The following is a 24,909-nucleotide window of genomic DNA, read 5'->3' as shown; positions in this document are numbered from 1 at the left end:
TCAAACTGAACAATCTGTTTGAAAAGTTTCAGTCTGGTTTTCGCCCTGGCCATAGCACCGAAACAGCCCTGGTCAGGGTCACCAATGATCTTCTGATGACGGCAGATACTGGTTCACCTTCACTACTTATCCTCCTTGACCTGACAGCTGCTTTTGACACAATAGACCATAACATCCTTCTTCACCGCCTGCAATACACTATTGGACTCTCAGGAATTGTTCTAAATTGGTTTACATCATACCTGACTGGCAGAACTGAGCATGTCGCCCTTGGCAGCGCAAAGTCCCACACCCACAACGTCGCCTGTGGTGTTCCACAGGGCTCTGTGCTGGGCCCTATCCTTTTTACTATCTACATGCTCCCCCTTGGAACTGTCATTGGCAGACATGGTTTATCGTTCCATTGCTATGCCGATGACACTCAGCTTTACCTCAGGACTACTCCCACCTCCTCTACTGCTCCTCTGCCAACATCTACATTGTCTACCTGCCTGGAGGAGATAGAGGCTTGGATGAGGCTCAATTTTCTTCAGTTGAACAGATCCAAAACAGAAGCCATCTTAGTTGGTACATCACATCATCTTCGCTCTTCTACCATCACCAGTATTACTTTCTCTGGCCAAAATATTCCTCTTTCCACATCTGTTACTAATTTGGGTGTTAGAATGGACTCCCAACTTACTTTTGACACCCACATCAAATATCTCTGTAAGTCATCTTTTTACCATCTCAAGAACATCGCCAAACTCCGCCCATTACTCACCCTGGCAGATGCAGAGAAGCTCGTCCATGCCTTTGTCTCTTCCAGGCTGGATTACTGTAATGCACTCCTCATTGGGATTCCTGGCAAGAGTATCCAGAGACTCCAGTATATTCAGAACAGCGCTGCCAGGATCCTGATGAGGGTGTGAAAGTATGATCACATCACCCCAATCCTGAAAACCCTTCACTGGCTCCCTGTTTCATTCAGAATAGAGTATAAGGTCTCCCTTCTTACCCACCAGTGCATTTATGGACATGCCCTTCTTTATCTACAGGAACTCCTTACCCCCCATAACTCCTTACGTTCCCTCCGCTCTGTACTCACTAACACTCTTTAAGTCCCCAGAACTAAGCTCAGCAGCATGGGTGACAGGGCGTTTTCATCGGTGGCGCCGAGGCTGTGGAATGCCCTCCCTGATTACCTGAGAGCCCCACAGTCGACTGAGGCCTTTAAGCGAAACCTAAAAACTCATCTTTTTAGAAAGTCATTTTGTTAAAGTATTTTATAGACTCTTCTGTTCTTTTTTTTATTTTATTATTCTATTTTTACTCTGTAGCACTTTGGGATTGCTAAAATATAAAGTGCAATATAAATAAAATTTATTATTATTATTATTATTATTAAAAACAAGTCACCAATTGAGAAAAGGGTTAGAATGAAAACCTGCAGCCACTGCGGCCCTCCAGGACCCCTGTTCTAAATGAACAAAAGCACAGATTTGTCACTTGGCAAAAGTCAGTCCACCCCTCCATTCATCACCACTTCAGATCCATCAGATTAAAATCGCGTCTTCCAGATGAGGTGCCAATGACCAGAATCTCCTTATGGAGTCTACAGGTGGACCTGACCCTCTTATTTAAAGTACAATTTGACATGTGTGGTGTCGTCATGCCACCCTCCAAAGGGGCTTTCTAAGGCCCTTGAAAAGAAGGTTTTGGATGTTGTGGACCCCCGAGTGGGGTGGTGGGGGGTGGGGTGGGTTCAGGCCCATAGAGCCACCCTAACCCTGCACAGGCAGGCAGAGACATGAGTTTATGCCACACAACACACAATTTTATTATTCTTACCCTTGGGAACTGCTTTACCTCGTTATCCACCATTACAGCACCATTCTAAATCACAGTCCAATACACAATAGGTCGTCGTCGTCATCGTCTTCGTCATCTTCTTCTTCCTCCTCCTCCTCCTCCTCCTCCTCCTCCTCCTTTTGCCTCCACTCCCTCTCTGGCAAGCCTCTTCCTCCTGACTCCACCTTCCGATTAGTGTTGGCAGGCGCCTTTTAAGAAGGTCCTGGGATGGTTCCAGGTGGTTCATCAGCATTACCTGGAATCGCTCCCAGGTGTGATGGAAACCCACTGCAGGACTCTGCAGCTCCCCCTGGTGGCCCACATAGAACCCAACAGGGCTGCACCAAACTCCCACTCCCAGTTTGCCTTGCAGGAATCCATGATGCCACAGCCCTCTAGTGTCCCAGGGGAGGGTGCTCTCTCTCCCCTGGTCCTTCCTTCCTGTTGGCATCCCGATCGGATGATGGCTGTGGCTGCCCGTCACAATGTCTAGACCCCCTGATAAGGGATTTCAAAGATTTTCAACATATTTGAACAGGGAAACATCAGATGTTCATGCAAACAGGGCCTACAGATCAAGGTGACACACCAAACTGGCATGGTTTACTCGTTGTCATCATCTAAATGAGTGAGAGTGCAGACCTGTCACATGGAAAAAGTCACTTTTGTCACTACTTCACATCCATCAGATTAGACTCAGGTGTCCCAGATGAGGTGCCAATGATGGGGAGTCTGCTGGTGGACCTGACTACAGATATCGAGGGTCTGGTGCTCTCTTTGCCATTGACGTGTGTGGTGTCATCATGCTGAGATCCAAAGAGCCCTCTAAAGCCCTCAGAAAGAAGGTTGGGGTTGCTGAGGAGTCTGGCAAGGGACCCAAGAAGAAGTCAATCATTCCACTGTTAGGAACATCATCTACGATCTCAAAGCACTACTAATTTGTCCAGGACTGGCCAGGCGCCCAGCAAATTCATTGTATAGAGGAGGCCAGAAGGAGTTGCATTGTGTCTTTGTGGACTTGGAGAAAGCATATGACAGGGTGAGGAGAGAGGAGCTGTGGTATTGTATGAGGAAGTCGAGAGTGGCAGAGAAGTATGTAAGAGTTGTACAGGATATGTACGAGGAAAGTGTGACAGTGGTGAGGTCGAGGAAAGTGTGACAGTGGTGAGGTCTGCGGTAGGAGTGATGGAGGTGGGATTATATCAGGGATCGGCTCTTAGCACTTTCTAATTTGCAATGGTGATGGACAGGCTGACAGACGAGATTAGACAGGAGTCCCCGTGGACTGTGATGTTTGCTGATGACATTGTGATCTGTAGTGAGAGTAGGGAGAAGGTCGAGGAGACCCTGGAGAGGTGGAGATCTGCTCTAGAGAGGAGAGGAATGAAGGTCAGTAGGACCACCAAGATAGAATACATGTGTGTGAATAAGAGAGAGGTCAGTGGAATGGTGAGGATGCAGGGAGGTGGAGGAGTTTAAATACTTGGGATCAACAGTTCAGAGAAATGGGGATTGTGGAAGAGAAGTGAAGAAGGGAGTGCAGGCAAGGTGGAGTGGCTGGAGAAGAGTGTCAGGAGTGATTTGTGACAGACGGGTATCAGCAAGAGTGAAAGGGAAGGTCTACAGGACGGTCGTGAGACCAGCTATGTTATATGGGCTGGAGACGGTGGCACAGGAGACAGAGCTGGAGGTGGCAGAGTTAAAGATGCTAAGATTTGCATTGGGTGTGACGAGGATGGACAGGATTAGAAATGAGGACATTAGAGGGTCAGCTCAGGTGGGACAGTTTGGAGACAAAGTCAGAGAGGAGAGATGCTTGGTATATTGGGAGAAGGGTGATAGAGATAGAGCAGTCAGGTAAGAGGAGAAGAGGAAGGCCTAAGAGAAGGTTTATGGATGTGGTGAGAGAGGACATGCTGTTGTGACAGAGCAAAATGATGAGGACAGGAAGATATGGAAAAAGATGATCTGCTGTGGCGACCCCTAACAGGAGCAGCCAAAAGAAGACTGTCAAATACTAAAAGAAGTCTCCAAGAACTCTACATTTTCATTGCAGGAACTGCAGGTCAGCTCTTTGAAAAGTTGGTGGGTCAAAGTGCAGGCATCGACAATCAGAAAGAGATTACACAAATGTGACCTGCGCATAAGGGGTCACATGAGGGGTCTTTGCTTTCCAAGAAACATCAGAGTAGGATTACGGTGTGGCATCGAACATCTGGGCAAAGACCAGGCCTGTTGGGACAATGTGCTCTGGGTAGATGAATCAAAGTGAGAGCTGTTTTGGCCACAGTTAACTGTAGACATGTCTTCTGCAAACTGAAGACGACAGTTCAGGAGAAGAACCTCTGTGAAGGACGTTGGTGGAAACGTTCTGGTTTGGGGGTTGCTTTGCTGACAAAGGGGTCTGGGCGGCTTGCAGTCATGGAGCCAGCCGTGAATTGTGTATCATATCAAAGTGTGAGGCCATCTGCCTGAAAGTTGAAGATGAACCACAAATGGACCTTTCAACACAATAATAATTCAAATCCCCACTAGCAGATCCATCAAGGATTGGCTCCATTAAAGGCTCCCCTAGCCAAAAACCCTGATTTGAAATGTTTTGGTGGGACCTGAAACCGGCGGGCCACGCAAGAAAACATCTTGCAAATGAAGGAATTCGGTATGGAAGAGTTGTCCGACCTTTCACTGAATCAATGTCAGAGACTGGTGGGCAGTTCTGTAAACTGTACAGGAATTCTTTTTCTGATAAAGGGAGCAATGATAGATCTTCTGACGTGAAAGGGTGGACTTGCATTCTGGCCAGTAGACCATTACATCTATTGAGATTTTTTAAGTTTTTGAATAAATAAATAACTGAGAAGGTTCGTTTTCCTTATGTTTTCATTCACTGTATGTCACCTTTATCTGCAGGCACGGTTTGCATGAGGATCTCGTGTTTGCCTGTTCAAATATGTTGAAGAAGTCGGCAGTCTCCATGGGGTGCACTTACTTTTTCACACGTCTGTATATCCATACTCCTGCAGCTGTCTTTTTATTTCACCTTCCTCTTGCCTTAAAAATTTTGAAATTCAGTCACCAAGACGGCACTTAGCATCAGGCAGTCCCCACATTCAAAAAACAGGAGACAGAGCTGAAGATGGCAGAGTTAAAGATGCTAAGATTTGCACTGGATGTGACGAGGATGGACAGGACTAGGAGTGAGGACATTAGAGGGTCAGCTCAGGTGGTACGGTTGGGAGACAAAGTCAGAGAGGTGAGATTGTGTTGGTTTGGACATGTGCAGAGGAGAGATGCTGGGTATATTAGGAGAAGGGTGATAGGGATAGAGCTGACTGGTAAGAGGAGAAGAGGAAGGTGATGGGTGTAACAGAACAAGATGATGAGGACAGGACGATATAGAACAAGATGATCCGCTGTGGCAACCCCTTACCAAGACCCTTACCCGTCTTGTCAGTTTAAATTCACGTGTTTGTCCATTTTGGTTCCTCAGGTGATCTTTGCCCTGAATCAGACGCTGCTTCAGCAGGAGAGTCTGCGGGCCGGCAGTCTTCAAGTGCCTTACACCACAGAGGACCTCATCAAGCACTACAACTGCGGCGACCTCAACTCCATCATATTCAACCACGACACATCACAAGTGAGTTGTGCCCCCCCCCCCCACCCCCTTCTTTAACAGCTCTCAGTAGTACTCTGCCAGCCGCCCCCCAGGGAAGAGCCGCACAAATATGAACGCTGAACTTGTCCTTACCCCCCCCCCCCCTTCCAGGTGCCCAACTTTAATAACGTCACACTACCCCCCAGCGAGCAAACCACAGCCCAGGAGATCGACAGCTACTTCAGACAGGAGCTCATCTACAAGCGGAACGAGCGGATGGGCAGGAGAGTCAAGGCCCTGCTGGAGGAGCATCCTGACAAGAGCTTCTTCTTCGCATTTGGAGCCGGTGAGTTGGGACTTTTTATTTTTCTTCCTCCTAAAATGAGTTTACTGCGTATTTCTGTTTTGACACCGGCGTCCCTGTTGTTCATGACGGCTTTCTGGGAGTGGCGTACTGCAGCTTCGGGTCAGATGCTCTGAAATTGATTGAAGGCTTTGCCTTAACGTTGGCACTCGAACAGGCCAAGCTGGCCTTCCAGAGGTGAGTCTGCTCTTTGTTCACACCAGAGTCTGGTCATCGTCAAACTAAGCGAGGGCAGCATGCTGAGTCAGTAAGAGCGAGACAAAAAGGCACTGGCCACTTTATTAGGTACACCTTGCAAGTACCGGGTTGGAGCCCCCAATTTGCCTTCAGAACTGCCCATAATTCTTCATGACATCGAGTCACCAAGGTGCTGGAGACATTCCTTAGGGACATGGCTCCATATTGACATGAGAGCATTATGGCTGTCTGAACGTATAGGCACAATGGGCACTGGCCGGGGGGCGGGGGTCCACGATGTTTCTGATGCCTATGTATGTTTCTGTTTTGCTATCAAAACAGGGGCCCCAGTGCACTACTTTGCCCACGTGGGCCTATGATGTTGTTAAGATGGCTCTGGGTTGGGTTGCTGCAGATTTGTTGGCTGCACATCCATGTTGCCAATCTCTCGTTTCACCATATCCCAACGGTCCTCTACTGGATTGAGATTTGGTGACTGTGGAGGCCATTTTAGTCCGGTAACCTCATTCTCATGTTCAAGAAACCATTTTGAGATGATCTGAGCTTTGTGACATGGCGCGTTATCCCGCTGGAAGGAGCCATCAGAAGCAACAATACTCAGGTAGGCTGTGTCACTTAAACGATGCTCAGTTGCTACTAAGGGGCCCAAAGTGTGCCAAGAAACTGGACATATTGACCAATATAAAAGAAGAGTTTGTCTTTCACTGACTCCAGATTGTGAATGAGATGCCACGTTGTGGGACCGTCTCCCTTTAAGATGCCCCGACCAGAAGTGGTGGGGCCTGCTCTGAGCATTACGGTCAGGGCTGAGTATCTTCTATGAGCAAAACGAGACGATACTGTTGGCGACGGCGCCACCTCTCGTGCTGGGGTGGAATCGGTTATCTCATGTGACACAGGGCATACAGTTGGAAAGTGTTGGTAGGGATGTGGGCCGACACCATTAGAGGAAGTGACGCCCCAAATGACTGTCTGTAAAATTTTTGTGCAGTGTTTTGGGCTGAATACCACCCCCCCCCCCCCCCCCTTCCCCTGTGCACGACACTCGATTGTTCACTAATATGAATTAGTGCACTGCATTGTTTAAAGTAAGATCAACTCTCTACTAGGGAGCTCTGTTGATCAAGTCACCCGGGTGTCCGTGGGGGTCTTAATCCGGCCTTGGTTACTGCACTGAGTGACACCAATCATAGCGACGGCACTGAGTATACCTGTATGATAGATAGAGAGGTAGATAACAGATATGAAGGAAGCTGCACCGATAGTGCTTCACTTTAACGTTTTACAGAAACAAACAACAACTCCCCTTAAAAACACATTAAGAGTCAGAAAAAAGAATAAAGCGTCTGGCTAAAGATAAGAGAGCAGTCCTGGCGAGGCGCTATAAAGGCGTACTGCTGTAGCTATAAAGGAGCCCCTCCAGCATTTCTTCACCCACTTGTGCTGAATAATGAATTGGCTGAAAGTCCTAAGTGTTCTTGTGAGAGGATGTGCAGCATTGTTCATAATGGCTCTAAGTTTTGCCTTCATTCTCTGCTAAACTACTCCCTCAATGGGTCCCATAACTGAGCCTAATAATTCTTTGCATTCATATAGTGCTTTATCTCACTACTCAAAGCGCTCAGCGATTGCAGGTTAAGGGCCTCAAGGGCCCAACAGAGCAGAGTCTCTATTGGCATTTACGGGATTTGAACTGGCAACCTTCCGATTGCCAGTACAGATCCCTACACTCAGAGCCACCACCTGTCTTCTTAAACAGCTTGTTGATTTGGTGGGCCTCTCTTGAATTGATGTTACTGGCCGTCATTATGAAACATGTAAGGATGTCACCACCACCCATGTTAAAGGAGTGCAGTCGCCTCTAAAGATTAAAGGGGGTTCTGCTCTGCCAGTTGCTTTATATTATAGTGACTCTGTGGTAGCTCGTCACTGAGGTGGATCTTGAAATACCGAAAACGACACACGACATCCATACCCACTCTGTGCCTACTGACCGGGCAGAGAGGTACAGTGCATCCAGAAAGTATTCACAGCGCATCACTTTTTCCACATTTTCTTATGTTACAGCCTTATTCCAAAATGGATTAAATTCATTTTTTTCCTCAGAATTCTGCACATAACACCCCATAATGACAATGTGAAAAAAGTTTACTTGAGGTTTTTGCAAATTTATTAAAAATAAAAAAACTGAGAAATCCCATGTCCATAAGTATTCACAGCCTTTGCTCAATACTTTGTCGATGCTCCTTTGGCAGCAATTCCAGCCTCAAGTCTTTTTGAATATGATGCCACAAGCTTGGCACACCTATCCTTGGCCAGTTTCTCCCATTCCTCTTTGCAGCACCTCTCAAGCTCCATCAGGTTGGATGGGAAGCGTCGGTGCACAGCCATTTTAAGATCTCTCCAGAGATGTTCAATCGGATTCAAGTCTGGGCTCTGGCTGGGCCACTCAAGGACATTCACAGAGTTGTCCTGAAGCCACTCCTTTGATATCTTGGCTGTGTGCTTGGGGTCGTTGTCCTGCTGAAAGATGAACCGTCGCCCCAGTCTGAGGTCAAGAGCGCTCTGGAGCAGGTTTTCATCCAGGATGTCTCTGTACATTGCTGCAGTCATCTTTCCCTTTATCCTGACTAGTCTCCCAGTCCCTGCCACTGAAAAACATCCCCACAGCATGATGCTGCCACCACCATGCTTCACTGCAAAGATGGTATTGGCCTGGTGATGAGCGGTGTCTGGTTTCCTCCAAACGTGACGCCTGGCATTCACACCAAAGAGTTCAATCTTTGTCTTATCAGAATAGAGAATTCTCTTTCTCATGGTCTGAGAGTCCTTCAGGTGCCTTTTGGCAAACTCCAGGCGGGCTGCCATGTGCCTTTTACTAAGGAGTGGCTTCCATCTGGCCACTCTACCATACAGGCCTGATTGGTGGATTGCTGCAGAGATGGTTGTCCTTCTGGAAGGTTCTCCTCTCTCAACAGAGGACCTATGGAGCTCTGACAGAGTGACCATCGGGTTCTTGGTCACCTCCCTGACTAAGAACCTTCTCCCCCGATTGCTCAGTTTAGATGGCCGGCCAGCTCTAGAAAGAGTCCTGGTGGTTTCGAACTTCTTCCACTTACGGATGATGGAGGCCACTGTGCTCACTGGGACCTTCAAAGCAGCAGACATTTTTCTGTAACCTTCCCCAGATTTGTGCCTTGAGACAATCCTGTCTCGGAGGTCTACAGACAATTCCTTTGACTTCATGCTTGGTTTGTGCTCTCACATGAACTGTCAACTGTGGGACCTTCTATAGACAGGTGTGTGCCTTTCCAAATCATGTCCAGTCAACTGAATTGACCACAGGTGGACTCCAATGAAGCTGCAGAAACATCTCAAGGATGATCAGGGGAAACAGGATGGACCTGAGCTCAATTTGGAGCTTCATGGCAAAGGCTGTGAATACTTATGGACATGGGATTTCTCAATTTTTTTATTTTTAATGAATTTGCAAAAATCTCAAGTAAACTTTTTTCACGTTGTCATTATGGAGTGTTGTGTGTAGAATTCTGAGGAAAAAAATGAATTTAATCCATTTTGGAATAAGGCTGTAACATAAGAAAATGTGGAAGAAGTGATGCGCTGGGAATACTTTCTGGATGCACTGTACTTTGGTGTAGTGCAAGTCACGAAGCAGGGCCTTGGTTTTTGCAGATGGTAAAGTCGCAGACAATTCTGCAAGTCCCCCACCCGACTCCTGGTCTCACTGAAGCCAGTGTGAAAGAAAAAAAATGATCTGCTTGCATGCTACTAAGGGTTAAAAGCCGACAAAGCTGTTCTGCTCTAACGGCAGGTTATTCATACAGGCGTCTGTCATAAGACAGGGTGCAGTAAGCTGACCGAGGACAACTTCCTCTTTAGGAACCGCGTCTGTTAGATACAAGGGAGGATGACCTTTTCCTTCTTTAGGGTCCATCTGACACGTGAAAACAAATAAGAACAGATGGCCCATTAGCGTAATAAAATAACGATATTATGTTTTGTTTTTTTTTTATAAATAAGAGGAAGGGGGAGGAAGAAGAAATTATAAAAAGCCAATAGAAAAAATGTAACATTGGTTAGGTGGATTGGCGATTCTAAATTGGCCCTAGTGTGTGCTTTGCACCCTGCCCTGGATTGGTTCCTGCCTTGTGCCCTGTGTTGGCTGGGATTGGCTCCAGCAGACCCCCGTGACCCTGTGTTCGGATTCAGCAGGTTGGAAAATGGATGGATGGATGGATGGATGCTCTTCTGCCTTGCAACGTAGAATCCAGGTACTCATCTGTGACTGAATAAAAAATCGAATTGATTGAACTATTCCTGTCTTCCACACCAGACAGTACAGTATCATCTAAACACCTAGAGGCAACCACGAGTGGATTTTGCTTAAAAGTAGGTGGGGGCAATTAAGATGGCTCACTGAGTGTCACATTTCTAAACCAATCAAAACGCCTCGTGAAGGCGGAGCTCGAAGCAGGGGGCGGGGATTCTGCACTGCAGAGATCAGAGGGGCTCTCCTTAACCTACTTTGACACGTGGCAAGATCTTCTGATTACGATAAACCAAAATAAGTCCGATTTACTATAAATGGGATTGGCACCAGCAGACCCCTGTGACCCTGTAGTTAGGATAGAGCGGGTTGGATAATGGATGGATGGATAAATGTGTGTGGTATGTGTGGAGAACTCATCACACATTTTAAAAATATAAATAACACGATGCAGGGGAAAAACCTTTCTGTAGCATCGGAATTATACATTGGCATTCGACAACATCAATGGACGAGTGGTCAACGTGAACGAACGATACGTCATCACGGGCGCTCTGTGTGCTCTCTGTTGTTCAGTTACATGGTGATAGCACAGGAGTCAATGTAAGCTTGAAAGAACTGGCAGCCATATTCATTAAAATATGACACAGAAGAGCCACAGGAGACGCGGATTTCAGGGCCCAAAACACCCGAATCAACAAATCGGCCTAACGACACCCATAGATGTACAGATGAGGCTGCGCAACATCCGCCTTCTGACTGCACGTCTAAACAAATAACTAAAGAAATTGAACACGACTGCCTAATTGGAAAGGCAAATATGGCGCGACAAAGCAGTCGCAGCGTTTGAACACGTCGTGTAGAGCACAGCGCTTGCCTAAACTCTGTGTGCTGTCGTTATGTCATGCAGTGATGCAATAGCTAAAATGACAGAAAGATATCATAGCAGACAGTTTCTCAAACGTGTGTCACCAAGCAGCTGTGGTGGTCTATGTGTGTGCGTGTGTGTCCCTCTCTCTCTGTCCTCACTGCTGCATTACTCCCTTGTGCCACTGAGCACCCAAATGGATTACCGCCATTTTGACTTTTTATTATCTCTCGGCGTCAAGTCTTTTGTTGAACTGATACCCCGGCGGTGGTTTCAAATGCATAGACTGGAGCAACTGGGGGGCATGTGGCCTTTGCAGTGACAGGATTTCACCTCGACCCGCTACTCATATTTTCTTTTTTGTTCTTTATTTCGCCTTATACGATTTCTTGTATTAGGAATTTGTTAGTTTTCGCATACTCCTTGAGGTCAGAGGGCAGGGTCAGCCATTGTACAGCGCCCCTGGAGCAATTACAGGTTAAGGGTCTTGCTCAAGGGCCCAGCAGAGAAGGATCTCTTTCGGCAGTGACGGGGATTCGAACCGGCAACCTTCTGGATTAATGGTTTGATGACTCACGTCTGGCCCCTCGACACTACCGGACTCCTATCCTGTGTCTTGCCCTCCTTGTAGTGCAGAATCGTCATTTCTAGCCCTGGCACGACCCAGTAATTATAGGCCAGCTGTGCGATTCAAAGGCGCCTTAAACGGTTGCCCAAGCGTGCCGAGTGCTCTGCGTGTGTTTTGTGCAGACTGGCAGCTCTCTGCTCCAGCCGTGTTTTGTACCCTGACCTCATTCGCCCCTTGTTGACCTGAGGTAAGGGGTGGGTCGCATTTCTTCATTGTTCAAATCACCGCGCCAATGCTCCGGGCTGTCTTTCATCACTTGGTCGGGTTATCTGAGCTCCTTTACCATTGATCTGTGAGCGGTAAGTAAAAACAAAAGTGGCCATCAAGCAGGGACCTAGCGAGCTTAGGCTGTCATTGTGCCTGGAAACTATCAGGCATTCATCAAGAGAGGTGATCATTTGCCCCCATTTGTTTAATTTTTTTCTTTTGTGAATAATCAGATTTTTTTTTTTTTTGTTTGTTCTTTATTTCGCCTTATACAATTTCTTGTATTAGGAATTTGGTAGTTTTCGCATACCCCTTGGGGTCAGAGCGCAGGGTCAGCCATTGCACAGCGCCCCTGGAGCAATTACAGGTTACAGATGCATCCATATTACTGATTGTAAATATGAAATAGTATCCAGCACTGTCATTATGCTATTTGAAATGAATATGTGATAATGGTAACTCTGTAGTGGATGAGCCAGACTGAGTGAGTGTAAGTGTGTGGGCATGAGTGTGTCCTGCAATGGATGGGCACCCCATCCAGGGTTGATTGCTGCTTTGTGTATTAATTGATGAAAGCCTTCACTCATCGAAGAGTGCTATACCGAAACATATCGGGGCTAGCTGTGCTCCCCATGTTATGCATGTAGTAGTAAAATGCACTGCAGTTGTCATTCCAACAGATGGCGCATTACAAACATATGTAGTACGAGAGTAAGTCAAAAAGGAAAGGCAATCTGAAAATTATGAGGTAAGTGCAACAGATAATAGCTGATGCAATACTTAATGCTTTGAAAAACAGTCTTGCTGCTCAAACACTATCACATCTTTGGTCCACTTAAGGACCCTCTACGCGGTAGCATTTTCACTTCTGATGATGAGGTTAAGGAAGCGGTGCAGACCTGGATTCAGGAGCAGCTGAGAAGGTTCTTCTGCCAAGGAATGAAGAAGTTAGTGGAACCATACATGTCTCTGTTATATGCCATTTTGTATGGAATTACTAAAAGCAGTTTTAATGGTTGTGATACACCATCTGCTGGAATGGCAAATGTAATGCATTTTATTAACACCAATGTGTGTGATGCACCATCTGTTGGAATGAAAAGTGCCACGCATTTTATTCCTACCAATGTTTGTGATGCTCCATCAGTTGGAATGACAAATGCAGTGCATATGTCTCTGTAACATGCCATTTGGTGTGGGATTCATAAAAGCAGTGTTAATATTTCTGATGCACCATCTGTTGGAATGACAAATGCAGTACATACGTCTCTGTTATATGCCATTTGGTGTGGGATTAGTAAAAGCAGTGTTAATATTTCTGATACACCATCTGTTAGAATGACAAATGCAATGTATTTTATTACTACCAATTTTTGTGATGCACCATCTGGTGGAATGAAAAGTGCCACACATTTTATTCCTACCAATGTTTGTGATGCACCATCGGTTGGAATGACAAATGCCATGCATATGTCTCTGTTATATGCCATTTGGTGTGGGATTCGTAAAAGCAGTGTTAATATTTCTGATGCACCATCTGTTGGAATGACAAATGAAATGTATTTTATTACTACCAAATTTTGTAATGCACCATCTGTTGGAATGAAAAGTGCCACACATTTTAGTCCTACCAATGTTTGTGATGCACCATCACTTGGAATGACAAATGCCATGCATATGTCTCTGTTATATGCCATTTGGTATGGGATTAGTAAAAGCAGTGTTAATGGTTGTGACACACTATCTGCTGGAATGGCAAATGTAATACATTTTATTACCACCAATGTTTGTGATGCACCATCTGTTGGAATGAAAAGTGCCACGCATTTTATTCCTACCAATGTTTGTGATACACCATCAGTTGGAATGACAAATGCAATACATATGTCTCTGTTACATGTCATTTGGTGTGGGATTTGTAAAAGTAGTGTTAATATTTCTGATGCACCATCTGTTGGAATGACAAATGCAATGTATTTTATTACTACCAATGTTTGTGATTTGTTGGAATGACAGAGACATAGTATCCAGACAGACAAACAGACACTTGTCCTTTTATTAAGGTGGATTGTGCCTACTGTTGCCAGGATGCACACTGAGTGGGCTTTCGTCCATATATATACCCTTATGTTTTTCTCCCACAATCCAAAATACACGCTAATTAGTTTAATTTGTAATTTCAATTTGCCAGTGGGGACGCGTTCATGTACTGTATGGTTATGTTATGGATTGGCATCCCGTCCTGGCGCTAGCTCCTGTGCTGTGCCCAGAGTGCTGATGGAATTGGCAGTGGCCTCTCTGTGAGCCCAGAACTGAATTTAGTGAGTTGTTTTTATGTAGAGCACAATGGAGATTGTTGTTTATTTCTTTGAAACACTTAATTGAATTAACATATGAAGTTTATTTCTTAAGCCGGGCTTTTTGTTTGTGTTTTTTAATACAAAACACTGAACTTTTCCTCCCCTCTAAGAGAAGAGCCTCCAGATCATTCATGTTACAGCCGCGTATCGAATGCACTTTCAACGAGGGGTCCCGTTTCCCAAAGGTGTTACATAAAACTTTAGCAAGTGCTGACTTCACATTTCCTGCTAACGATAGCCCAACTCTTTGAAAGTCACAGCTGAATGTACACAAAAATAAAATAAATAGAGAAAAAAAAAGCCAGGAACAGGAGGGTCTTTATATGTTAGGCCCGAGTCGACTCACAGTAAGACTCGCTCGACAAGGACGCCTATTGACGGGTGGCTGCTTGAGTGGGCTTTTCGCTGCGCTCGTTTAATCCTGCAGATAAGCGTTTGGGTTGTAAAATCCAGTGCAGGACTCCATGTCATTATTTAGTTGGTCGAATCTCATGGAATATCGGATCAAAAAAGCCAGGAGGGCAGCAGCGTCTGTGATGTGCGCGCGGTGACGTGTTCAATGGCTCACATTAGACGTTGCCCGTCGGCTGTCAGTCAGCCGATTCCAAACATCCAAATGCAGTCAATAAGACTTCCGAAGGAGCCAGCCAAAATATCTGGGGGTCAAACAAAAGGCAAAGGCGCTTTGCTTTGGCTGGAATTCCGTTTTTTTTTTTTTTTTTGTTAGTATTTTTTTGTGTTCTTCTTCAGATTACCTAATAAAGTTAGGACCCCCTGTCAGCGAGCTGCCTCCGACACACTCTGTCACCGAGAAATCAGCAGCGATGTTCGCCATCCAGACGCTTGAAACACAGAAGTCGCTCCTGCGCTCAAGTGGGTGTGAAAGTGCTGCCAAGTAAATGGTAGGGGTCCACACAGGTGTCCTGCGGAACAATGGAAGGGTATTAGATAGATAGATAGATAGATAGATAGATAGATAGATAGATAGATAGATAGATAGATAGATAGATAGATAGATAGATAGATAGATAGATAGATAGATAGATAGATAGATAGATAGATAGATAGATAGATAGATTAGCGTAGTTGGCAGGATTAGATAGATAGATAGATAGATACTTTATTAATCCCAAGGAGAAATTCACATACTCCAGCAGCAGCATATTGATACAAAAACAATATTAAATTAAAGAGTGATAACAATGCAGGTATAACAGACAATAACTTTGTAGAATTTTAACGTTTACCCCCCGGGTGGAACTGAAGAGTCACTTAGTGTGGTGGAGAAACGATCTCCTCAGTCTGTCGCTGAAGCTGCTCCTCTGCCTGGAGATGATCCTGTTCAGTGGATGCAGTGGATTCTCCATGATTGACAGGAGTCTGCTCAGCGCCCGTCGCTCTGCCACGGATGTCAAACTGTCCAGCTCCGTGCCTACAATAGAGTTTGCCTTCCTCATCAGTTTGTCCAGACGTGAGGCGACTCTCTTCTTTATGCTGCCTCCCAAGCACACCAATGTGTAGAAGAGGGCGCTCGCCACAACCGTCTGATAGAACATCTGCAGCATCTTATTGCAGATGTTGAAGCCTTCTAGGGGAGTATAGTCGGCTCTGTCCTTTCTTACACAGAGCATCAGTATTGGGTATCAAGGAGAGCGAAAAAATTCTTTATTGAAGCTGCTGTCCAGATGAAGAAGGGAATACCATCTGCACGAAGATAAGGGGACCTCAAACTGGGTGAAAAATAAGGGGGGTTGGAGGTCTAAAAATTTCTTTGTTAACCCTTTGTATCACCTGAATCGTCAGAATTATATAAAAAAAAACAAAAATACGTTAGGGTGTTAAAAATCACTGGGGTTGTGGGAACATATTGGGACAACCTGCCCACTGCAAGGGTGACAGAGAAAGGGCAATGTTGGTGGCGCCTGGCATCCCCTGTTGCTAATATGGTGCCTTATTCTCCCCCCTCTCTCACTCTCTCTCACTTTTCACCTTAGCAAACATCTGGATGTGGTTGACCCCAGAGCCGATACGTTCTTATGGGACAATCCAGCATCTTGTACCGGTGCTTTGCAGGCTTTTTGAACCAAAGCCACTCATCTTGCCTCCCCTACCACGATTCACTGGTTCTGCAGGTCTTCTTCATTCAGTTCTATCCATGTTTTGTTGCTGTCTTGTGTGAAAGAAAAAAGAACTTCTTGCAAGCTACTAAGGGTTAAAAGGCGACAAAGCTGTTCTGCTCTAATGGCGGGTTATTCATACAGGCAGGCGTCTGTCATAAGACAGGGTGCAGTAAGCTGAGCGAGGACAACTTCCTCTTTAGGAACACGTCTCTTAGACACAGGGAGGATGGCCTTTTCCTTCTTCAGGGTCCACAAAACAGAAACGGATGACCCACTTGCGTAATAAAATGAAATGCTTAGGAAAATGATATCATGCTTTTTGATAAACAAGGGGAAGGGAGAGAAAATATTAAAAAAGCCGACTGAAAAAGGGAACTTTGCTCTTCTGCCTTGCGACGCATGAATCTGTGAAACGCACTCATCTGTGACTGAATGAAAAGCTGATTAACTGAACTATTCCTGTATTCCTCTGAGGTTTCTTCCATACTTGCTTTCCATCACGTCATATTAATCCATGCCAGGACTGAGACTCAATGACAGCCTGGCACCAGTAAATGGATAGTAGTACATGTAAGAGGTGAGAAGAAATGGGAGGTTGCCTGATGAGGAGGATCTAGGAGTCGTAGTGGACTCTATGCTATCAGCTGCCAGACGGTGTTCAGCAGCCATTAAGAAGGCTAATGTCAAGTTATATAGCGCCATGAAGTGTGGAGTACAAGTCAAGGGAGTTTATCTTTAAGTAAATATAAAGTACTAGCAAAATACCCGCGCTTCGCAGCGGAGAAGTAGTGTGTTAAAGAGGTTATGAAAAAAAAAGGAAACATTTTAAAAATAACGTAACATGATTGTCAATGTAATTGTGTTGTCATTGTTATAACTGTTGCTGTCTTTTATATATATATATATATATATATATATATATATATATATATATAATATACACACACACATAAACATCCATCCATCCATTTACCAACCCGCTGAATCCGAACACAGGGTCACAGGGGTCTGCTGGAGCCAATCCCAGCCAACACAGGGAACCAATCCTGGGCAGGGTGCCAACCCACCGCAGGACACACACAAACACACCCACACACCAAGCACACACTAGGGCCAATTTAGAATCGCTAATCCACCTAACCTGCATGTCTTTGGACTGTGGGAGGAAACCGGAGCGCCCGGAGGAAACCCACGCAGACACGGGGAGAACATGCAAACTCCACGCAGGGAGGACCCGGGAAGCGAACCCGGGTCCCCAGGACTCCCAACTGCGAGGCAGCAGCGCTACCCACTGCGCCACCGTGCCGCCCCACACATAAACATTTATATACATATACATATATATACATATCTACATATACACATCTACATATATATACACACATACATAAACAGACACATAAGACTTACTGACTGAAACGGGCTTTCATTGACAATCATGTTACGTTATTTTTAAAATCCTTTTTTGTTCATAACCTCTTTAACACACTACTTCTCCGCTGCGAAGCGCGGGTATTTTGCTAGTATATATATATATATATATATATATATATATATATATATATATATATATATATATATATATATACATATACACACATACATGCAGTTTTAATAACACAGAAATCAATATAAACATTAACATCATTATCATATGAGAATATGAAGTAATATATAAGAAGCACATTTCATATAAATATAAATTATTAAACAGTAAAATCTTCTTCTGTAATTTGCTACCGTGGCAATTTGTGTGTCTGTCCAGGATTTTAAATGACCTGTAGGTCGCAAACCGTTTCACCTATACACTTGAAATGTGGTACACATATAGTACGTCACGTCTACTATCTGCTTTATGGGTGATGATTGTTTTACTCTTTTTATCTTTATTTTATTTTATTGTAGAATCAACTCCTATCTGCGCACACCAGGGCAGCCGTGGGCGGATGCGTATGGTGTATTCACTCCATGTTATCGTGCATTGCGCTGTCAGTGGTATTTTGATAAAAGAATTTGAACAACATATAAGAAGCGTATAAATTATTAAACAGTAAAACATTAACATTTAAGAAGTAAAGTTACATTAAGTACTACTGCTGTGCCTTCGGGTATACCTCATTTTTTGTTTGCCCATTACATGCTTAAATGTATACATTTTTTGGTACACCTACCCGAGAACACGCGACATATAACCGAGCGTGGGAGAAGCATGGATTTTAAACACACGTTGAGTTCATCTGCTGGTCTCCCTCGTGGAATAACTGGTAATGTTTGACTAAAATCTACAGCGAGTAAAACGACATTACCTCCTTTTTTTTTTTTTACGATCTCTGAGATCTTGCTTTTTTCGGTTCAAGGCTTCATAAGCTCTTTTATGTTGTATGGTGTACTTATCCCAAACCATCATCTTTGAATGTTGCAAGACTTTCGCCTTGTATGTAGATCGGGGTAATTACATTCATTGCATTCCTAGTCTGAATCACAATGTGATTGTATGGGTGGTTACCTGGCACTGTAGGGTTGCCACCCGTCCTTTAAAATACGGAATCGTGCCGCGTTTGACAATGAAATTGCGTGTCCCGTTTTGAATCAATACTGGACGGGATTTATCCCGTATTTTTTTTATAATTTTTTTTTTAAAGCAGCATCTCATGCAAATCATCCCACACACATTTTATGAAGATGCGTTCTTTCCTACTTTTGATTGGGTAATACTTGATGTCATCGTTAGTTTGATTGGTGTTTTTAACTGTCCAGTGGGGAGGGCGTGTCTTTTAAGTACAGTCTGCAAAGTGTTGGCACTGAGATGTGGCGTCAGCGCCAGAGTTGAAGCGCCTAACGTTGCGGTCAGCAAGTCGGCTAACATCCGCCATGTGCCGTCTTTCAGTTGCGAGAAGCAGATCATAGAATGGTTGAAACTGTTGCCCCTAACGTTGCGCCACGGCGTGTGGTTCGTTTATACCTCGTGTCTTCTCATTAAACTTTTATCTCGCGAATATGTTATTGCAATCCGCAGCGGGAGCGTTTCTATAAACTTAATTAAAACTTACGTTTTACACCGTGCTTTGTTTCCCTTATGAACATGCTTGTATGCTTCACTCGCTCCGTTCTCAATTGTTTAATTAATTTTTTGCTCTTTGCTGTTTGCGGCTGTTCCTCCATTTCCCCCTACTTCGTTCTTTTATCTCGCGAATATGTTATTGCAATCCTTAACGGGAGCGTTTCAATAAACTGATTGAAAATAGTTTTGCATTTACCTTTTTAGTAAAAGGCGAGCTTTTAAGCCTGAGAAATCACCCCGTAAATGCACACGTTTAATTGCACATGTGTGAATATGTATGGTTACACAGTATTAAAAGACAGTGAACAACGTCAGTTACCTTTGTTCCCGCATTTGATAAAAGGTGAGCTTTTAAGCCTGAGAAATCACCCCGTAAATGCACACGTTTAATTGCACGTGTTAATATGTATGCTTACACAGTCAAAAATTAACGTCATTTACCTTCGTTCCCGCGTGTGACTCGTGCTGTAAATCTCTTCCTTGTTTTTAGTTCACGTGATTACGTAGGAGGCGTGATGACGCGATACGTGACTCCGCCTCCTCCATTACAGTGTATGGACAAAAAATATGTTCCAGTTATCACCATTACGCTTTGAATTTCGAAATGAAACCTGCCTAACTTTTGTAAGTAAGCTGTAAGGAATGAGCCTGCCAAATTTCAGCCTTCCACCTACACGGGAAGTTGGAGAATTAGTGATGAGTGAGTCAGTCAGTGAGTGAGTGAGTCAGTGAGGGCTTTGCCTTTTATTAGTATAGATTACATGTAGGAGCTAAAAATGTGAGGTGTGAATACACAGTGGGAGGTCTGAAAATTGAAAAGACCACCTTATGAGAAGAACTATGGGGTCGTAGTGGACTCAACGCTATCAACTGCCAGACAGTGTTCAGCAGCCATTAAGAAGGCTAACAGCATGTCAGGTTATATAGCACCTTGATGTGTGGAGTACAAGTCACAGGAGGTTCTGCTGAAACTTTATAACACACTGGTGAGGCCTCATCTGGAGTACTGGGTGCAGTATTGGTCTCCATTGAGAAGGACCTGGGAGTCATAGTGGACTGGTCACTGTCTATATCTAAGCAGAGGGCAGAAGTGATCAAAAATGCTTGTAGGATGTCAGGTTATATAGCGCCATGAAGTATGGAGTACAAGTCAAGGGAGTTTATCTTTAAGTAAATATAAAGTATTACATGTAGGAGCTAAAAATGTTAAGTTTGAATACACAATGGGAGGTCTGACAATTGAAAAGTCCACCTTAGGAGAAGGACTTAGGAGTCGTAGTGGACTTGACACTATCAACTACCAGACAGTGTTCAGAAGCCACTGAGAATGCAAACAGAATGCCAGGTTATATAGCAACTTGATGTGTGGAGTCCAGCAGGGGTCAGTGCTGGGGCTGCTGCTATTTTTAATATATAAATAAATGATTTAGATAGGAATATAAGTAACAAGCTGGTGAAGTTAGCAGATGACACCAAGATAGGTGGATTAGCAGATATTTTGAAATATGTTATATCATCACAGAAGGACTTGGATAGCAGACAGGCTTGGGCAGATTTGTGGCAGATGAAATTTAATGTCAGTAAATATAAAATATTACACATAAGGAGTAAAAATGTGAACTTTGAATACACAGTGGGAGATCTGAAAATCGAGAGTACACCTTATGAGAAGGACTTAGGAGTCATAGTGGACTCAATGCTATCAACTGCCGGACAGTGTTCAGAAGTCATTAAGAAAGCTAACAGAATGTCAGGTTATATAGCGCCTTAATCTGTGGAGTACAAGTCACAGCAGGTTCTGCTGAAGCTTTATAACACACTGGTGAGGCCTCATCTGGAGTACTGGGTGCATTTGGGTCTCCATTGAGAAGGACCTGGGAGTCATGGTGGACTGGTCACTGTCTATATCTAAGCAGAGGGAAGAAATGATCAAAAATGCTTATAGGATGTTAGGTTATATAGCGCCATGAAGTGTGAAGTACAAGTCAAGGGAGTTTATCTTTAAGTAAATATAAAGTATTACATGTAGGAGCTAAAAATGTAAGGTGTGAATACGCAATGAGAGGTCTGAAAATTGAAAAGTCTACCTTATGAGAAGGACTTAGGGTCGTAGTGGACTCAATGCTATCAACTGCCGGACAGTGTTCAGAAGCCATTGAGAAGGCTAACAGAATGTCAGTTTATAAAGTGCCATGATGTGTGGAGTCCAGCAGGGGTCAGTGCTGGGGCTGCTGCTATAAATAAATGATTTAGATAGGAAAATAAGTAACAAGCTGGTGAAGTTTGCAGATGATACCAAGAGAGGTGGATTAGCAGATAATTTGGAATCTGTTATATCATCACAGAAGGACTTGGATAGCAGACAGGCTTGGGCAGATCTGTGGCAGATGAAATTTAATGTCAGTAAATGTAAAGAATTACACATAGGAAGTTAAAATGTGAGGTTTGAATACACAATGGGCGGTCGGCAAATTGAAAGTCCACCTTATGAGAAGGATTTAGGAGTCATAGTGGACTCTAAGCTATCGACTTCCCGGCAGTGTTCAGAAGCCATTAAGAAGGCTAACAGGATGTCAGGTTATATAGCGCCTTGATGTGTGGAGTACAAGTCACAGGAGGTTCTGCTCAGGTTTTATAACACACTGGTGAGGCCTCATCTGGAGTACTGGGGGCAGTTTTGGTCTACAGGTTACAAAAATGACATAACAGCACAAGAAAAAGTCCAGAGAAGAGCAACTAGGCTGAGTCCAGAGCTACAGGGGATGAGTTAGGAGGAAAGATGAAAAGAGCTGAGCCTCTACAGTTTAAGCAAAAGAAGATTAAGAGGTGACCTGATTGAAGTTTTTAAAATTATGAAGGGAATTAGTCCAGTGGGTCGAGACGGTGACATTAAAACGAGTTCATCAAGAACACGGGGACAGAGTTGGAAACTTGTAAAGGGTAAATGTATTTCTTTGCACAGAGTACCGTAGAAGATTAGAGTGATCAAGCTGTGCAGTCGACATTAGGACTTTAGGGACCTTCAAAACGTGGCTTAATGTTATTTTGGAGGAATTACGTGGACAGGACTGGCAAGCTTTGTTGAGCAGAATGGCCTGTTCTCATCCAGATTGTCCTAATGTGTCCGGAGAAACTCATACAAACATGGGGAGCATAAATGAGCGTCAGGCATATCTCAGACAGGAGCTCAGTGTCCATCCAGCTTCTCCACAATTTGCCCTGGATTCTTTAACAGCTGACTTCTTCACTTTGCTCAGCCTCTTTTGTATTAGAAAAGGCAAGACATGGTTATTTATTTATTTATTTTTCTTTATGAACGTCAAGTATAACAAAACAAAAAATAAATTTCCCTTTAAATTGTTTTGAGTCCAAAAGTTTACTTTAAGCCCGAGCAGAACATCGTTTGTGAATTTGTTGTCCTTTTCTTTCCTGCAGGCCAGACACTAAACACTCTCTGATAGCATACAAGATGGTGCAATTATCCTTAAAACGTGGAGCTGTTTGTAGCATAAAACGAGTTGATTTTGCTTCTTTTTCATCTTCCTCACATTCAGGACCTCAATTTAGTGCATTTTTTTTTCCTTGCTCAAAAAATATAATGTTATGGTAGTCGACTTTGTACATTTTAATTTCCGCTTAAAGACATTTTGGCTCATGGAGGGTATATAATTAGAGTTAGCAGGGTGAAGTGCATTCTGAATTTTTCTGCAGTGATTATGAAAGAGAACTAAATTTATTTATTTATTTTTTTCCTTCATTCCGAATCCTTCGGTCAAGATTCAGCATTCAGAAAGAAGCTTCTTAAAACACTTTCAGCCCTGATGGAGAGAGGTTTGAAAACATGATTTTTAAAGTTGTGCCCACTCAACACCTGCCCGGTTATAGTCTTTCTTAACATGCTGGGTCAGGGTAGGGTGGGCAATGGAAGTGACATCAGAGGGGAATGTCACCTTGGGAACAAATAAAGTTCTATCTATCTATCTATCTAATAATTCTTTGCATTTATATAGCGCTTTTCTCACTACTCAAAGCGCTCAGCAATTGCAGGTTAAGGACCTTGCTGAAGGGCCCAACAAAGCAGAGTCCCTATTGGCATTTACGGGATTCGAACCGGCAACCTTCCGATTGCTAGTGCAGATCCCTAGCCTCAGAGCCACCACTCCGCCTATCTATCTATCTATCTATCTAGTATATAGTGCCTTTCACATCTATCTATCTATCTATCTATCTATCTATCTATCTATCTATCTATCTATTTATCTATCTATCTATTATATAGTGCCTTTCACATCTATCTATCTATCTATCTATCTATCTATCTATCTATCTATCTATCTATCTATCTATCTATCTATCTATCTATTATATAGTGCCTTTCATCATCTATCTATCTATCTATCTATCTATCTATCTATCTATCTATCTATCTATCTATCTATCTATCTATCTATCTATCTATCTATCTATCTATCTATTATATAGTGCCTTTCACATCTATCTATCTATCTATCTATCTATCTATCTATCTATCTATCTATCTATCTATCTATCTATCTATCTATCTATCTATCTATCTATCTATCTATCTAGTATATAGTGCCTTTCACATCTATCTATCTATCTATCTATCTATCTATCTATCTATCTATCTATCTATCTATCTATCTATCTATCTATCTATCTATCTATCTATCTATTATATAGTGCCTTTCACATCTATCTATCTATCTATCTATCTATCTATCTATCTATCTATCTATCTATCTATCTATCTATCTATTATATAGTGCCTTTCACATCTATCTATCTATCTATCTATCTATCTATCTATCTATCTATCTATCTATCTATCTATCTATCTATCTATCTATCTATCTATCTATCTATCTATCTATCTATCTATCATATAGTACTTTTTCTGCCACCCATGCCTTTAATCATTGTTCACAGTGTCTCGCTGAGTTTCTCTATGTGGTGATTTGAATTTTTCAATAGTCAGTTTGATTCCCTTCTGCTCTTTTGATTGTTTGTTATTTTTATTTTTATTCAGCTGATGCTGTTTTGTTTGCTGCTTTAGTGTGGCCACAGCTCTTTTGTGCCATTTTTCTGTTTTATGGCCTTAGTGGCGCTGCTTTTGGCTGTGATGCGTGTGGTTGGTCGGTCGGTCAGTTCGGTCGGTCATGTGACACGTCATGTCATCACACACTTCAGCTGTCGGTGTGCAGCTTCAGACATCCAAGCATTTAGATTAACGACACACAAAAAGACAAAAATGAAAATAGTGAATGAGGCAAATGAAACAAGTTATTGTGGGGACCTTTTCGCAGTGTCTACATGTCCTGCTGTTTGTCGTCTCACTCAACTTGTAACTCTTTAGAGTTGTCATTCTG

At 43.6% G+C, this 24,909-nt stretch overlaps 1 protein-coding gene across 1 annotated transcript in view; it reads left to right on the top strand.

Moving 5' to 3' along the window:
- trabd2a (TraB domain containing 2A) overlaps window positions 1–24,909 on the top strand; it is a 218,681-nt gene that overhangs the window by 68,058 nt on the left and 125,714 nt on the right. Inside the window, exons 3-4 of the mRNA XM_051929803.1 lie at window positions 5,321–5,467; window positions 5,597–5,771. Coding sequence (XP_051785763.1) covers window positions 5,321–5,467; window positions 5,597–5,771 — 322 coding nt within the window. The remainder of the gene's footprint in view (window positions 1–5,320; window positions 5,468–5,596; window positions 5,772–24,909) is intronic.

This window comes from Erpetoichthys calabaricus, chromosome 7 (assembly GCF_900747795.2).
Source record: "Erpetoichthys calabaricus chromosome 7, fErpCal1.3, whole genome shotgun sequence".
In the NCBI taxonomy this organism is placed as follows: Eukaryota; Metazoa; Chordata; class Cladistia; order Polypteriformes; family Polypteridae; genus Erpetoichthys; species Erpetoichthys calabaricus.
Note: the sequence above shows the minus strand (reverse complement) of the source record. Positions and strands in the feature narration are given on the sequence as shown.